Source organism: Podarcis vaucheri, assembly GCF_965113315.1.
Source record: "Podarcis vaucheri genome assembly, chromosome: 11".
Lineage (NCBI taxonomy): Eukaryota > Metazoa > Chordata > Lepidosauria > Squamata > Lacertidae > Podarcis > Podarcis vaucheri.
In genome coordinates this window covers 1522735-1540500 of record NC_138749.1, presented here as the reverse complement: position 1 = coordinate 1540500, position 17766 = coordinate 1522735, and the positions used below count along the sequence as shown (strand labels likewise).

Sequence of the window (17766 nt, the reverse complement as noted above, 5' to 3'; positions counted from 1 at the left end):
ACCTTTTTATGGTGTCCAGGGGGGACGCGGGTGGCGCTGTGGGTTAAACCACAGAGCCTAGGACTTGTCGATCAGAAGGTTGGTGGTTCGAATCCCCGCGACGGGGTGAGCTCCCATTGCTGGGTCCCTGCTCCTGCCAACCTAGCAGTTCGAAAGCACATCAAAGTGCAGGTAGATAAATAGGTACCGCTTTGGCGGGAAGGTAAACGGCATTTCCGTGCGCTGCTCTGGTTCGCCAGAAGCAGCTTAGTCATGCTGGCCACATGACCCGGAAGCTGTACGCCGGCTCCCTTGGCCAGTAAAGCGAGATGAGCGCCGCAACCCCAGAGTCGGCCACGACTGGACCTAATGGTCAGGGTCCCTTTACCTTTTTTACAGGACCAGATATAGCCAGGAGGATAAGGGAAATCTTTCTGTATGGCACCACAGCCATGAGAGGACTCATAGCGAGACATTGGAAGAGTGACCAAATCTCCATCAGATCAGAATGGTTACTAAAATTGGTAGTATATGCTGAACTTGATAGTCTCTCGGAAAAGATTAAAGATAAGCAAAAACAATGAGTTTGTTGATCACTGGAAACCTCTAAAGAGTTACTTAAAAAATAAGTGTTGCAATCTGAATTCAGTAGCAGCTTTTGAATAAGCTCTGTAAATAAAGGTTAAATGGGCTAAAATAGATATATTGGCACCTCCTGAAAACGTTTTTGTTTAGGAAGTCCTATCCAGACAAGTAGACGTTCTTTGCATTTTAAGCTGCTGTCAGCCAATTGTTGATTTTACTTAGTTTTTGACGTGTGTATTTTCAAAACAGCAGTTTTAAACTGTCTTTTATATGGGTAATTTTAATGTGTGTTTGTTTATGTAAACCACTCGGAGGTTTTATTACAATCAAATGTAAATTGTAATAAAAGTTGTTTGGCATAAATATTGTTAAATATAATCCTGCAGACTCCTTTGCTGTGCTCCTTCTAGCACCTGATCAGAATGTTTTTCTTTAGAAAACTCTACCCAGCCATGTAGAAAACACCAAAGTGCATTTTGATCTGTTTTCAGTTTATCACTGATTTCAATTTTTTGAACATTCTAAATGAGTTAAAAAATTTTTTTTACCAATAATGTTATTGTTTTATTCCTTTTGTAAATCTCTTAGAAGTGTTTTTAAATTTTATTTTACAAATAATACTACTAATAATAATAATTTATTATTTATATTCCACCCATCTGGCTAGGTTTCCCCAGCCATTCCAGGTAGCTTCCAACAAAAGATTCAAATACATTAAAACATCAGTCATTTAAAACTTCCCTAAACAGGGCTGCCTTATCTGAAGGCTGTCTTCTGAACCTCAGGTAGTTGTTTATTTCTTTGACATCCGATGGGAGGGCACATAATAATAATTTCTTATTTATAATAGTAGAATGCAGTTTTCTCCCTGTTCCAAAGTCCTGCTCATGTGCTGAATTCCCTCAATGCTTTCTCCCTTTTTCTCCTGTTTTTCCCCAGGAGTGGGTCCCTGGATGTTAAATCCAAGAAGCAAAGGTGAGTTCTTGTGGTCCAGCCCTTTGTCTCAAGACTGTCATGTTTGCGTCCCAGGGATGCCCCAAGCGATAGCTCCTTTGGCTTCTCTCGCAGAAACTCCGTTACAGGGAAGACTTTCCTGTCCATGTGCTTAGGACTCCTCCTATGGAACCCAAATCTGCCTCCCTCTGGCTTGGGCCCATTCCTCTTAGCTTCAGCTGAGCATTCCACCTCTGCTTTCTGACCTCCTTGTAATTAAGAATATAAATAGTGCTGCCTGGATCAGGCCAGTGGCTCATCTCTCACAACGGCCAACCAGCTGCCCCAATGGGAAAAAGCCCACAAGCAGGACTCAAGCACAAGAATTTTGTTATACAGTGGTACCTCTGGTTGCGAACGGGATCCGTTCCAGAGGCCCGTTCGCAACATGAAAAGTGTGCAACCTGAAGCACTGTATCTGTGCAGGTGCATGGCGCCATTTGGCACTTGTGCACATGCACAAAGCGTGATTTAGTGCTTGTGCGCATGCGCGAGCAACGAAACACAGAAGTAACACTTTCCGCTACTTCCGGATCGCCGCACCACGCAACCTGAAAAAACATAACACGAAGCAAACGTAATATGAGGTATGACTGTACTATTTTAACTTTGGTTTGTTTAAAAGTTTTTCTTGTTTTTGTAAACTGTTTTGAGAGTTTTGGTGGGTTGTTGTTTTTTTACAACCAAGCAGTGTATAAATTTTATGAAATAAAAATAATAGATAAAAATGAGAGCAGCTCTCCCCTCCTGCGATTCAAAGCATCTGGTATTCAGAAGCACCACTGCCTCCAGCTGTGGAAGCAGAGCCTAGCGCAGCAAATATTTGCAAACTCAACTCTTTTATCGTTTTAAAAGCACCACAGCACAACCCTATACATCTCCCATTGAATTTGGAAGGACTTAGAAAGTTTGCCTTTTGAAGAAGGGACTCAAGATGGTTTGTTTCTCTCAAAACCGCCTTTTCCAGGCGACGACTGGGAGGTTTCAGAGGGATGTTGTTGTTGTTGAGTCGTTTAGTTGTGTCCGACTCTTCATGACCCCATGGACCAGAGCACGCCAGGCCCTCCTGTCTTCCACTGCCTCCCGCAGTTTGGTCAAACTCATGCTGGTAGCTTCGAGAACACTGTCCAACCATCTCGTCCTCTGTCATCCCCTTCTCCTTGTGCCCTCCATCTTTCCCAACATCAGGGTCTTTTCCAGGGAGTCTTCTCTTCTCAGGAGGTGGCCAAAGTCTTGGAGCCTCAGCTTCAGGATCTGTCCTTCCAGTGAGCACTCAGGGCTGATTTCCTTCAGAATGGAGAGGTTTGATCTTCTTGCAGTCCATGGGACTCTCAAGAGTCTCCTCCAACACCAGAATTCAAGAGCATCCATTCTTCGGCGATCAGCCTTCTTTATGGTCCAGCTCTCACTTCCATACATCACGACTGGGAAAACCAGGGCTTGAACTATACGGACCTTTGTCGGCAAGGATGGTAGGCATTCTTTTTTCAGGCTGGCAGGACTAATGGATGATGGCCCCTGCTTCCTATCCTTTCTTGGATGCTTCCCATTCCCATTTCCCTTTGTCTTTTTCCCCACTGGGGCCTCCAGCAAAAGAAGACTTCCCATCTTGCAGCTGGGCTTGACTGCTCCTTCCTCTGTGCCCTCGGAGATTGCACGCCTCAGCCCAGCTGCTCCCACGATTCGCACGCGATCACCTCGCCTCGTAGCATCGCACGCCCAGAAGGATCCGTCTCGGTTTCCTTTCCCCACTTGTGAGGCTCCTTGCAACCTGCTTGCGACCTTCTGGGAATGCAAAAGCGTCTTGGCTCTGAGCCAGGAAGCAGGAAACCCCTGGCGTGCAAGTTTACTCCAGGGCACACAAATCATGCTGGCAGGCAAGATTCCTGAACAATGGTGATGTCATTTGGGGGAAAGGGCTGGGGAGAGTAGGGCTGACTTTCCCCTGCTCTCCTGAAAACCCTTGCAGGCCTCATTGACGCTTCTAGTCTAGAGCTAAACTGGTTCTCCAGGCTTAGGTCCCAATGCAGAAGTATGCAAAGCACATTGGGCACACAGAGGGTCGTGGTGCGCAATGATGGCTTTCAGTTTTTATCAGGCATTTTTTATTATTATTATTATTATTATTATTATTATTATTATATTATACCACCCTATACCTGGGTGTCTCAGGGTGGTTCACATAAAAAGATCACAGTATATAAAATAAAAGCAATAATCCAATAATACACACACACACACCCCAAGAGCCACATTTTAAAAGGGTATGGTCAGGTCAACCAAAGGCCTGGTTAAAAAGGAACGTTTTTGCCTGGTGCCTAAAGGTGTGTAATGAAGGCATCCAAGGCTGTGGGACTCTCTCTCTCTCTCTCTCTCTCTATATATATATATAATTAGTTTTTTAGCATATCATTTTCAACCGCTATTAAACATACTTTTCTATCTTGTGATCACAAGGTCTGAGTTGTTTCTTAGGAGACTATTGAGGGCTGTGTTCCCCCTCCATTGTAAATGCCTCTGAATGCCAACTGCTGGAAACTGCAGGAGGAGAAATGCTCCTGTGCTCAGGTCCTGCCTTTGAGCATCTTATCCCCAGACACACACACACACACACACACACACACACACACTTGGTACTCTTCCCATACAAAATCTCTCACCTTCTGAAATGGTGGAACTCCTAACATGTGATTATTCTGACTGTGTAGATCCACACAGTCCACCAAGCTGGTACCCTCCAGATGTTTCGGGGATGCTGACTGGGGAGATGGAAACTGTAGCCCAAAACATCCAGGGAGCACTCGATTGGTAAAGGCAGCTGCAGATTGTCTCTTGGGGTGCAACCAGTTCTTGCACCATCACAATCGTGGCCATTAAGAGATTTGGGGAACTTGAAAACACAGGGATTTCTTTGTGCCCTGTTGAGTGGCCCTAGAAAAGCAGCTGTTTCATATATATATAACATAACATCTTATCTTATACAATGTTTTAGACTTCCGTCAACACCTCTGGTGATTTTCCATCCCTTATCACTTATTCTGCATTTCTTAATTTCTCTATTACTCTTAATTATCATTAACTAATAATTCTCCTCATAGTCTTTCTTGAAATATTTCAAATAGTCCTCCTTACAAAACTTCCTGCAGTCCTAGGAGCTTAATCTGTTCATTACAACTGCTTTTCAAATAGTTCGTGTATATTTACTCCAGTCTTCTAAGAATCTCTGGTCCTGCGGGTTTCGAATCCTTCCTGTTAATTTATCCAGTTCTGCATAGTCCATCAATTTCATCCACCATTCTTTTGTGGATAATTCTTCTTGCTTCCATTCTTGTGCCAATAATATTCTTGCTGCCGAAAAGCAGCTGTTTCCTGCAGATTTCTTCCTCGTGGACTTGGCAGTTTTTATTTTTCTCCATTGCCATGCGCTGGGCTGTGGAAAGAGAGGGTTGCACAGTGGTGCTCACTGGTCAGATCACTGTCTTTGCCAAAGCCTTCCTATCCCCGCTTCTGTCTCTGGCCAGGTCTGCGCCCATTGTGGAGGGGCCCTGCATCCAGGATCCTGCCCACCCGTTCTCCTGCACCATCCACCAGTCCATGTTCTGGTCCGGCTACTGGATCAACGTGACGGAGGTGAATCCACTGGGCTCCAACTTTCACCTCCTGAACGTCATTATGCAAGGCATCAGTAAGTCCTGTCCTTTGGAGGGGGGGAGGCACAGCAATGTCCTGGTTTTGCCGGAGCCATTTTCTTTGGTCCAGATTGAGTAGGCAGGGTGGAGTATTTCAAAGGCAGCTCTCTTCTTTCATTCCAGGAGTGATGCTTCTTCCAAACTATGTGCCCACCATCAGTCCAAAGCTGAGATCAGATAGGGCGGTGTTTCCAGGGCTGGCTGGCCAATCTCAAGGAAAGGGCTTCCTATTGGTGTTTTGCAACTTTGACCTGTTGCAGGACCTTAGCCAGACCTTAGCAGAGCATGCGCAGAGTTCCAGAAAGCAATCAGTTACAGGCAGGATGGACGAAGCAGGAACAAGACGCTGCTACTAGTAACTTGGTTACTTAGAGGTGTTTATTATTTACAGCAGACTCTACAAGTTACAGTGGTACCTTGGGTTAAGAACTTAATTCATTCCGGAGGTCTGTTCTTAACCTGAAGCACCACTTTAGTTAATGGGGCCTCCTGCTGCCACTGCACCGTCGGAACATGATTTCTGTTCTCATCCTTAAGCAAAGTTCTTAACCCGAGGTACTATTTCTGAGTTAGCAGAGTCTGTAACCTGAAGTGTCTGTAACCTGAAGCGTCTGTAACCTGAAGCGTCTGTAACCCGAGGTACCGCTGTACTATATACAAGGACAGATACAGATACGGATGTTTACTAGCTGTCTCTCAACAAACTCCAAACGACTCTCAGAACCCAGAACACCACACTATCCAGTCAGTAAGGTCATAAGTCATCATGCCTGTGTGAGACTTCAACCAGTGGTAGAGCTGTATCCAAGGTCCAATAACTCCTCTCGGCTCAGTCATCCTTGGCTTTCGGCCAACTTCTAATTGCTTTTTGTGAAGCTGCACAGAATGGCACGTAGTCCAAATCCCAACACTGCCCACCTCCAGCGCTTGCAACACCCCTCTGTTTTGTCCCCCAGTCAAGCCAGACCCACCAGAGCATCTTCGGGTAGAGCCAGTGCCTTCAGTGCCCAACCAGCTGCAGGTGAGCTGGGAATACCCTTCCAGCTGGACCAAGGAGTTTCACTTCCTGCTCAAGTTCCGCGTGCGATACCGACCCGTCACCTCCACTTCCTGGGCTATGGTGAGTTGAGGGCAGCAGGAGCGGATGGAGCCCAGGGCTTATGCTCAGAAAGAGGAGTGTTGCCTGCCCACTTCTGAAACTGTGGCTCAGCTGCCTGGCATTGGCCTGTTGTTGAATTATTATTTCATTGCTCTTGTTGTCTACTGAATTTGCCAGTCCCATTACCTAGCAAAGGATCCAGGAGGACCCCCAAGCTACTCGCCCAGTCCTTCAGAGGGAGGGTAACCCCATCAAGAGCAGGCGATCTCCCATCTATCTGGTCTCGGGAGCCACCCACTAACAGTGGCTCAGTCTTATCTAGGTTGAGCATCAGACTGTTGGCTCTCATCCAGTCCGTCACTGAGGCAAGACAATGGTCCAGCACTTCCAATGCCTCACCTGCAGATGTTAAAGGAGAAGCCAAGCTGGGTGTCATCAGCAGCAATCTGTGTTGCATTTGTTAGCGTTGAATGCCAACATTGGTATCTTGGTCACAACAGCAATGACCTTATGAATGTCCTTGTTGCCAGAACTCCATTGTCCCATCACCTTCTCCTCCAAAAATATCTGGATTTAAATGCAAACTTCTGTTAACTAACAATAAAGTCTCCTTGATTCTTAGTATCTCTGTGAATCTTCACTGGCAGCTCTTTCCCCAAATTCCATGCAACATCTGTTTAGCCAGCTGTGCTCAGGGTTTTGTGGAAAGATTGTGAGCTTGTGAGTTTAGCACAACTAGATGGGCCGATGGTTTGCTTCTGTATTTATGAGGTTCTGTATCTTATGAGGTTCCAAGAAGACCGATCCTGGCAGACAGGAACTGCCCCAAGGTCATTTATCCACCGTCGCCAATCTTGAAGTAAGTGTCCGCAGGGGCTCACGGCTCACAGATCTATGGCCTGCTGTTGGTTGGTGGCATGAGCTGAGAGCACGCCTCCCAAAAACAGAAACAAAAAAGCTGCCTGACAGGGTGCCACATTCTGGGAAGCAGAGAGTAGGGGTCTCATCCTGCAGGTGCCCATTGTGTGTGTCCCGGATCTGCAGGTGGAGACGGCCAACGTGTCCGAGGTGATAACAGACGTCTTCCTGGGCTTGCTGCATGTGGTCCAGGTGAGCGCAAAGGACTTCCTGGATGCTGGGAGCTGGAGCGAGTGGACCCCTGAAGCGTGGGCCATGCCGGCCACTGGTAAGCAGCCCTCACAGCTGGGGGGGGGCATGTGCCTTGTTTGAAGGAAGCACTTTGCAAGGGGGTTCCAAGCACATATCATAACCTCATGTTTGTAGACGTTGCAAAGCTTGCAGCATTGAGCAGAAGAGACTTTAGCGAGGAGACCTGGAATTTGTGCAGATCCTGCATAGCAGAGCTTCCCAAGGGCTCAGGCGGCTTCCTGGATGGGGCTTCAGTGCAAATAAAGTGGATTAAAACACAAGGTCTCATCTACACTTAAATTTTGCTCTGTGCTTTCTTGACTCAGGTCTGCACTTTCCTGGTCTGTGTCTGAGCATTTGTTTGTTTGTTTGTTTGTTTGTTTGTTTGTTTGTTTGTTTGCCTGCCTCAGCGCTTTCCCCAGGAAAACACATTCTTTAACACAGAATCAAAACAAACAGCAATTTGGGATTTCTGCATGTATATTTTCCATGGTAAAGAGTGGGTTTTCGTGGGGAAAGCAACAAGGCAAAAAAAAATGCTTTATTAATGCTTGGGCAGGGAGCTTTGAAATGCAGACCCCTACCTAGAAAAGTGACACAAAAGGAAGTCTGGATGCGTCCTGAATTGCTACATTTCCACTTTAAAAGGAAGAAGAATTGGACTTTTTTACTGTTTGCCAACTTGGCCAAGAAGCTTTTACCGGGTGACCTTAGGCCAATCACTGCCTTTCAGTCTAACCCACCTCACAGAGTTGTTGTGTGGATTAAATGAGGAGGGTGGGAGCCATAATTCTGTCATCTCCTCCCCAGGACAAACTTTGGTATCCAGTGAAACAGCCACTGCAGAAAGCCCAGCGGAGGAGCCTTCTCTGGCCCCCAACAATGGGCCCATTGGTAGGTCTCTCATTCTCAGGCCCAGAACTGACCTTTAAATGCAAAGGGGCTGAGCACAGGAATGGGGCTGGTATTTCCTTGTTTCCAAAGGCTGCTCTCTGCAACCCAACTGTGTTCGTGAAACAGAAGACCCCCTGGGAAGGTCAGTGCCCAAAGGGGCCTCATCCCCAGAGAGTGCTCTGTGCCAGGAGGACAGGCCAGCAGCCGGGGGGGGAGGGGAGAGGGAAATATGAGAGAGTGAGTGAGAGAGAGGGGGGGGGAAACTTCCAACATTCCTCTTTTTTGGATGTCCGCAAATTCTAGTATTATTCATTCATTCATTCATTCAATTTATATTTGCACAAAGCCCTCAGGGCAGCGTACAACGTTTACACAGCACAATAATAAAAACATAATAATGCACAGCATAATCATAAAATCATAACAACAGTCTCCGCCCCCATTTAACAGGCCATCGGTTATTGAAGGGCCGAAGGGTAAAGAGCAATGTCTGGTGCCTAAAGACCAGGTGAGCCTCTCTGTTAGGAGAGAGGGAGGAAAACTTGGCCCTCTCCACTTTCCCCAGGCCAGGCATTGTTTATGAACTTCCATTGCATTGTCTTTGGGCATGAGCTGTGTCCTGTAAGGGTCCCCGTGGCCTCTCTGCACCCATCCTGCTCACCCAAGACCCTGGGCTTTGCAGCAGATCCGTGATCCCGGCCCATTCACCCTTCTGTCCTGTGTTTACTGTCCAGACACTTAATTCTGAGACCATTTACCCCACCTGCTATGGACAGTGGTGGTTCTGGCTTCGTTCCAGTCCAGCCATTCAAGACAGGGCTGCTTCTCAGACCTCAGCCTCTCCGTGGGGTCCTGGTAGATAACATTGCAGGATCAGGCATGTGTAGGTCTTGCCCTGGACTTGGGCAGTGATGGAGGGCACGTCCTTTACAGAGGCTGCCCGCAAAGCCTCCCCTTGTGCTGGGCCCGGGGGTAACCCATTAAACGTGGTCCAGGTCCGATCCAGAATCCAAAGGTTCCACTGGGAGTCAGTCCGACAGGGCCAAGGCAGGACACGAGGCAGGAAACCAGACGAGGACAGGTATAGGATCTCAGGCAGGATCTGGCACACAGCAATCTTGCTCCCACAACCTAGGGTGGGATCCGACAGCCTTTTATCTTTGTCGGGGTAATGGCCGGTCCTGATCCCCCGGCGACTCACCTCCCTGTTTCTCCCGAAGGTGAGCACTCCTCCTGCGAGTACTCAGGTCTCTCCTTCTCTCAGACCTCAGTCTCTTCAGCTGAGGAGACGTCGGTGGGTGACTAGACCCAGGGTCTGCCTCAGCCTCCCCTGACCCAACTGGTAGTGGAGCAGCTGTAAGTGATGGCCCAGCTGGAGGCAACGAGGTCACCCCCACATCTGGAGCCAGGGCAGGATCAGGCCCCTGACCCGGCCCAGCTGGTGCTTGTTGCAGGAGAACCTGTGCAGACTGGGACTCTTCAGGATCAGGCCCCAGATGATGCCTGAGGCAAAGGATGCGGTGCAGACTGAGTCTCCTTTTGTTACGAATCCGAGCCCGAGTCCCAGGACATCACACCCCTTTCCCTTCTGCACCTAACAGGCCACAGCGACCCCACGGAGAAGGTGGCGGTTCTGGTGTCGCTGGGCGTCTTTGCCTTCTTCGTCCTGGCGGTGATTCTGGTCTTCGCCTTTCTGATGTGGTAAGTGGGATTTCACCCTCCCTTCTCTCCGGAGGGGATGAGGCCCTTGCTTTCCAACACTTCTGCTGGAGCGCCTTCCTTGGGAAGGACCAGTTCCATATTTGGGGGGCCTCCGAGCCCTCAAACCCCAGCTTCTGCCCTTGGCACAGTTGCGTCAGCAGGTGTGGCTCAACCTACGGCGATGGGAGGCGGGGCCTGCTCTGTGGTGGCCCCCCCAGTTGTGAGCATCGATGGGGGAGAGATATGAGTCTGCTCACGCTGCGAAGCCAGCCTACCGGATTTGCACTTTCAGAAACAGCACCCAAATCAAAACGCAGGCCCAAATCAAAACGCAAATTCTCTGAATTTTGCAGTGGGGTTCTCCAGTCAAGTAATGTGTACTCCGGGATAAAGTGTGGATAAAAATGCATTTATTAGGGGAAATCACTTTGCAAAACTATGTGCGTTAGGGGAAGTTACCTGTGGGTAATGGCCGGTGGGAAGTCTTGACGGGGGAAAGGTCTGACTGCCACTTCCAGCCCCACATCCTGCAGGGGGTCAGGATGGATAACCCTTTGGACCCCTTTCAACACAACAATTCTGTGATTGTGTCCCTGCCCCGTCCTCTGCTCAGCCTGGCCTGTTGTGTTTCGCTGGCTGGAATCCACCCCGATTCTGGAGACCGTCCACCTAAAACAAGACACAAATTGGTTGTGTCGCCAGGGCTGGGGCTGGTGGGAGAGTCGGAATAAAGGCTTCCAGTTCCGGGGAAGGGAAGTCCAGATGGGCAGAGAGGGGGCTGGACTGGGCTGGCCTTGCTTGGAAGAGCCTCAGAAAGGCCCTGCCGGAGCAGAAGGCAGAACACAGCGAACTGCCACAACCTGGGCAGTTCATTCATTTAGATCAGCGGCCACTGTCGTCTCGGTTCCATGAGCTCATCTCTAGGCCCCTAACACCACCCAATACCCTATAAAAAGCGTTACAGTTTGCACAACCCACTAAGGAAGGCAGTAACACAATCAAATCCAAAACAGTAGCAATGTTATGCACATTTATTGAAAATCAAATTTAAACTGTTTAGTTTAATGCAGCAAAACGGATGCACTTGATTCGGCCATGCCAACTTTTAAAAGTCTCTAGCCATTCACACCTCCAGCCTCCCCCGCCCCCACTGCCCCCTTGCCTATTTGCACCCCACCCCGGTAATCCCCCCCCCCAGCTAGTGTGGCCAGAGTACCACGCACTCTGGGAACCACCGATTCAGATTTATAAAAATATATTTGCAGACAGCCCCCTCATGTCAAATATCAAGGTGGCACACAAACAAATCTAGGGCATTTTTAAAAGTGGGGGGGGGATATTGTTGTTTTCTATTATTATGTCATGCATTTTGTTTATATGCTGTAAGCCACCCTGCAGTCTTCGGATGGAGAGCGGTATATAAATTTAATAAATCACCATGTTAAAAAGTGCAAGAACGAAAAAACCAAAATCCTATGAAAACAATACAAAACAATTGTAGAATTGTAGAGTTGGAAGGGGTCCTGGGGGTCATCTAGTCCAACCCCCTGCAATGCAGAAATCTCAGCGAAAGCATCCATGACAGACGGCCACCCAACCTCTGCTTAGAAACCTCCAAGGAAGGAGAGTCTGTCGCCTTGCAAGGGAGACCTGTTCCACTCCCGAACAGCTCTCATGGTCAGAAAGTTCCTGCTGGTGTTGAGTCAGGATTTCTTGCGATTTGAATCCATTGGCCCCGACCCTCCCCTCCAGAGCAGGAGAAGACGTGGTCTCCCCACCTTCCATGGGGCAGCCCTTCTGATAGTTGCAGATGGTTAGCCCACCTCCTCTCAGTTTCCTTTCTTCCAGGCTAAACATGCATCCCATAGTTAAGCGCCCCCCGCCTCAATTCTCTCCCCTTCCCATCTTTCCCAGGGTCCGAATGAAGAAGCACAGCAAAGAGGCCACGAAAAACCACGACCTCCTTGCCGCTGCCATCCACATGAAGGCCTTGCCCAGTGAGTACAGCGCCTTGTGGGGAGGGCGAGGAAGGGGAGGGGGACAAGATGCCCCCCCAAGAGGGGATGGGGCAGGAGCATCTCCACCTCAGAGTGCACAGACCTCCTCTGGCTGGAAGCCTCCCTATGGCATTGTCCTGGCGCCCGCAGGATCAGGCCACCCTCTTGCTGGCTGCTGACTATTCAAGGCCGTCTGAATTTGGGTGGGTTTCCTTATTTATTCCCGCTTCCCTTGTCAGGGGCTGGGCCTTGATTCTGGGGGTCAACCCTACCTGGACTTCTGTTTACCTGAAAACAGAAGATCCGCCACCCCTTTTAAACTCTAAAAGCATGGTCCATTCTCTCTGAGACGATCACTCTGTGCATGCTCAGGAGTACTATTGTCTCCTTTCCCCTTTATATCTCTGACATAGAAAGGTAAAGGGATCCTTGACCATTAGGTCCAGTCGTGGATGACTCTGGGGTTGCAGCACTCATATTGCTTCACTAGCCGAGGGAGCTTGTGTACAGCTTCTGGGTCATGTGGCCAGCAGGACTAAGCCGCTTCTGGCAAACAAGGACCTGCCCAGGTTATGGCAGTTCGCTGTGTTCTGCCTGAAGGCTGTGAGTTCCAGGGTGGGGACTGCAGAGAGGGGGTTCTGCTGCAGACAGACCGGTCTGGAAACGCATCCTCCCCCCACTTTGGCCTGCAGAATCCCAAAGGGGATTCTTGCCGGGAGAGTCCTGCTGGCCGAGGCCTCGTCTGGCTGGTTTCAGAGGTGGGTAAAGGGACACGGGTAGCGCTGTGGGTTAAACCACAGAGCCTAGGACTTGCCGATCAGAAGGTCGGCGGTTCGAATCCCCACGACAGGGTGAGCTCCCGTTGCTCGGTCCCTGCTCCTGCCAACCTAGCAGTTCGAAAGCACGTCAAAGTGCAAGTAGATAAATAGGTACCGCTCCGGCGGGAAGGTAAACGGCGTTTCCGTGCGCTGCTCTGGTTCACCAGAAGCGGCTTAGTCATGCTGCCCACATGACCCGGAAGCTGTACGCCGGCTCCCTCGGCCTGTAGAGTAAGATGAGCACTGCAACCCCAGAGTCGGCCACGACTGGACCTAATGGTCAGGGGTCCCTTTACCTAAAATGTTCCACACAGAGCCGCCTGGCCATTCCTGGGAGCTCAGCCATGTAGACATTGCAAAGCTTGCAGCATTGAGCAGAAGAGACATTAGCAGGGAGATTTGGGATTTGTGCAGATCCTGCGTGACGGAGCTTCCCAAGGGCTCAGGCGGCTTCCTGGATGGGGCTGCAGCAAAGAACCGCCTGCAGGCTAGCAGATTTCATAGAATTGCAGAGTTGGAAGGGACCCCTGGTGATCATCTAGTCCAACCCCCGCAATGCAGGGATCTCAACTAAAGCATCAACTGCTGCAGGGAGCACAGGCGAGGCACGCAGGACGGAGGACTCTAGTCCTCAGTGTGGCTGCTGGTCTGTCTGATGTCAAGAGGCTCTCTTCTGGCTTTTCCTTCTCCCTGCACGTCGGTTGTTTGGTTTTCTCTATTGCCCTCTTAGTTCTCATTCATTTATCCCATAAATCTATACACAGCTTGAATTTCTTTTTTAATAATAAAAAAAAATCAAAGTGGTTTACAAAGAGAGTAAAACAGTAACCCGGCAGAGGGCTTTCTCAGTGGTGGCTCCCACCCTGTGGAATGCCCTCCCATCAGATGTCAAAGAGATAAACAACTACCTGACATTTAGAAAACATCTGAAGGCTGTTCAGGGAAGTTTTTAATGTGTGGTATTTTAATGTATTTCTCATCTTTGTTGGAAACTGCCCAGAGTGGCTGGGGAAACCCAGAAGATGGGTGGGGTACAAATAATAAATTATTATTATTATTATTATTATTATTATTATTATTATTATTATTAAATTATCTGTAAAAGCAACTCTTTAAAATGCGCAAAAGATGCAATCGGCAATAGCCTCAAAACCCATTAAAACTCACATCAACTTTCTAAACTTCTGGGCGGGATTGTTGAACCGGAGATCTTTTTAGCAAGCGCTGGAGAACAGTAATGTTGTCACTGAGAAAAATCTGCAACAATAGTTTAAAACACACAGAAAGCTAAAATCCTCAAACAAAAACTCACACCAGTTTCTTGGGCATCTCGGTTGGCTTGTTGAAGCAAGAATGTTTTTCTCAAGCGATTCTATGACTGCTCCTCCTTCTCTCTTTCCCCTCCTGCAGAAGCTCAGATCTTGTAGCCAGGACCTTTCCCCCCTCCCCACTGGCAGCAGACCCCCCACGCCAACAAGAGGGACATCAACGCCACTGACCTCGCCAGTCGCAGCTACATATTGACTGGGGGGGGCACTGAAGATGCCCCTCTACTGACCCCACCACCATGGAAGGACTCACTTGGGAAAGAAGCTCATCAACAGGACATTTGGGGTGGTGTATTGGCCCTGGGGGGCACCCCTGCTGGCTGAGCACCAGCCCCCCCAAGACCTCCTCTTCTCCCCCTGTTTCCACATGCAGACTGAATGCTGTTTTGGGACTGACCGACAGCCTCTGGACAGCTAAGGAGGAGGAGAATGTTGAGATTTCGTTGCCCACTGAGCCTGGCAGAGGGCGTCAGTGCCAGTAGGTGTTGGCTGGCACAGCTTGGGGCAAAAGGACCACACAAACCCCCAGTCTGGTGCCCCCATCACCCGCAAGGAGCCAGAGCATGACTCTTGGGACAGGGGGACTTTTGGGGTACACTGCCCTTCCCTCCACGGTTGCCCCGAGTCTAAAGGCAGCATCGCTTATGGAACCTGCTTCCCTGGAGCCCAGGCAGGGCATGGCAGGGGTGTGTGTGTGTGTGTGGCATCTGCAGGGCATGGAGGATTGGGGGTGGGATCCTGCACCCCATTCCAGGAAGGGAGCATCAACCAGGGGGAGACCTCAGGGGGCGAGGTGATGGCAAAATCCTCCCCAGGAACCACAAAGGCAAGGAACAAGGATGGCAGAGCTATGGAATTGGGGGTTTTCAATATGTCACTGCCCCCAGCAGCCCCAGTTAGGATAATGGGAGCTGGAAGACAGAAACATTTGGAGGGTCCCCAGCCCTGAAGGAGGGCGGCCATCTGTGTGTGTGTGTGTGTGTGTGTGTGTGTGTGTGTGTGTGTGTGTGTGTCCCCGTCCGTGTGCACGCGTGTAAACTTGTACAGATGCAGCTACTCTCAGCGTTGGAAACCTGGAACTGAATTCTCTTTGTTGCAATGAATATTTAGCATATAGAGCTGGGAGGACATCAGATTCTGCTTGTATCGGTTCAGCTCAACTTCGGGGCAAAGCAAGCAGGATGCTAGAGCATTGCACCCAAAGAAGAGTTTGGCACACTGTCAGCGTGCTGGAAATGCGAGGAGGCTGGGCTCACTAGGCTTCCACGCTCTGGCATTCAGAGGCAGCTCCTTACGGGATCCTGTGTGCGGGGCTGTGGGTGCAGATTCAGATATGATGGTAACACAAAAGCTGGGGAATACCTTGCTAGGCGTGGGTTGGGAATCTTAGTTTTTTGGGGGTGGTTAATAAAAAGGAAGCATGTTTCTCACTGTTGATGATCAGCATGTGGGAAACACCTGTGAGGACTTCAGAAGGTGAAGACCCTGGAGGAGGAGGGGGCTGGGAGTGGGATTAGTAGCCCTTTTTCTCTGCCCCCTCTCCGCCATGCCAGCCTGCCCCTTCCAATCCCCAGACCCCCCCCCACTTAACCCCTCTGTGCTTTGGACTTGGAAGAGAGAAGAGCCTTTAAATGGGATCAGCTCAAAGGGTCCCATCTAGTCCAGGTTCCCCTTCTGACGGTGGCCGGTGAGGGGCCTAACTGGGAAGCGACCCCCCCCCCGCAGGACCCAAAGGCAACCACACTCTCCACCGGCCATTCCCAGCGGCTGAGAACTGTGACGGCAGAACAGAGCCATTGGAGCCATCGTGGCTGGTAGCCAAGGGAAGCTGTGTCTCCTGGGGGGTCCCCTAAGCCTCTTTCAAAGCGCTCCGAGTTGGTGGTCACCTGTACCTCTTCTGGGAGAAGGAGGCGCTTCTTGAGGGTTCACACCTACACACAGAGAGAGATGCATACGTTCTTCACACAATTAATGCAGAGATCAGGAGGCAACTGAGATGGGAGAGAGAGCTTTCCTGTTGGGTTTCTTGGAGATACAAGCAGTGGGAGGAATCGGCGAGTTGGATGGGACCCCCAAAGGTCCTCTATTCCAACCCTCTGAAATGCAGGAACCACAACTAAAGCGCCGTATTTTTTCGCTCCATAAGACGCACCTGACCACAAGACGCACCTAGTTTTTAGAGGAGGAAAACAAGAAAAATATTCTGAACGAAACAGTGGGTGTATGGTTTTTGTGGTTCATGCTGTGGCCACAGACATGTGATCTGTTGGTGAATTTGGGGTGACCCAATGCAAAAATCCTGAGGATCCATGGGCTTTCCCCCCTCCCAGGCAGCCTCCTTTATCTCTAGCATCCCTTATCTCTCTCCCCGATCGGCAAATGATCAGCGGCTTTGTTTCAACACCCACTTCCCTCTTTCAAAAAAAGAGAGCATGATCTGCTTTTTGCCCCTGGGCAATTCGGGTCCAGGGACCACGCCTTCACTGCATAAGACGCACAGACATTTCCCCTTACTATTTAGGAAGAAAAAAGTGTGTCTTATGGAGCAAAATATACGGTATCTCTGACAGGTGGCCCTCCTGCAAGTCAGCAGGGGGAGAGCAGAAAACCTTCCTCTCTGCAACTCAGTGACTTCCACGCCCTCCCAGGTGGCCAAGGGCTTATTCTGCATGCAGGCACTGGGTGCACATTCCCACAAAGACTCAGGATAGACAGAAAGGTCTCCTTGCAAAGCATTTTGCTACAAGCTGTGGTGGCATCTATGGGAATTGGAGTCCAGCACAGGAGAGGAGAGGTCTAGTGGTGGTTGTCGGCCACAATACCTTCAATAGAACCTCCATCTTCAGAGGCAGTCTACCTCAGGACACAAATGTTGGGGATGGAGGCACTGTGGCCATTGCACTCTACTTATGGGAGTCCCGGAAGCACCTGGCTGGCTGCGGAGGGAGACAAGATGCTCGCTGAGACGGATCCTGGCCTCAAATGCAGCCGCCACTCCTGGTCTTCCTATGCTCTGTGGTTGTGTGTGTGTGGCCCGGTTCTGCGGAGCGAGGTGAACAAATTGCCTGTCGTGTTTAGGGAGTGTGTCGATGCGCATGTTCCCCGGGGTGCTTCTGTTCCGGAATGTGTGTATGTGTGTGCAATTAGTCTGGGCTGTCTCCCGCAAATCCCGGGGCAAGGCTTCCTGCCTCTGCTCTCCCACTGCCTCCGGGCCCCTCTGAGCAATCGCTCGCACACGTTTTGGCCGTGCCAACCCACCACCCCGGAGCCAGTGAGCGGATGAGGTGGGGCCAGCCGTGCGGTGAGGAGTCTCTGGCCGGTGCCAACCCCGGAGGCAGCAAACTCGATGGAAACTTCCTGAGATGAAGGCAAGCAGTGGCGGCGGCGGCAGGCGCCAGATGACAGGAGGGGAGAGGAGGTGGGGAGGCTAAAAATAGCCAGGAACACTTTCTCCTGCCAGGATGCTGGCATGGCTGGACCACAGCACGGGGGTCAAAGCGATGCTCCCTGCCAGCTGGAGGAAAGGCTACCTGG

At 50.0% G+C, this 17766-nt stretch overlaps 1 protein-coding gene across 4 annotated transcripts in view; it reads left to right on the top strand.

Moving 5' to 3' along the window:
• Positions 1-16631, top strand: part of IL11RA (interleukin 11 receptor subunit alpha) — a 147056-nt gene extending 130425 nt beyond the window's left edge. For all 4 annotated transcript variants that reach the window (XM_082242129.1, XM_082242126.1, XM_082242128.1 and 1 more), the window contains 8 exons: positions 1504-1539; positions 5079-5242; positions 6203-6366; positions 7390-7531; positions 8305-8388; positions 9990-10089; positions 12004-12086; positions 14315-16631. In XM_082242129.1, coding sequence (XP_082098255.1) covers positions 1504-1539; positions 5079-5242; positions 6203-6366; positions 7390-7531; positions 8305-8388; positions 9990-10089; positions 12004-12086; positions 14315-14331 — 790 coding nt within the window. In that variant the 3' untranslated portion in view covers positions 14332-16631. The remainder of the gene's footprint in view (positions 1-1503; positions 1540-5078; positions 5243-6202; positions 6367-7389; positions 7532-8304; positions 8389-9989; positions 10090-12003; positions 12087-14314) is intronic.
• The last annotated feature ends 1135 nt before the right edge of the window (positions 16632-17766 follow it).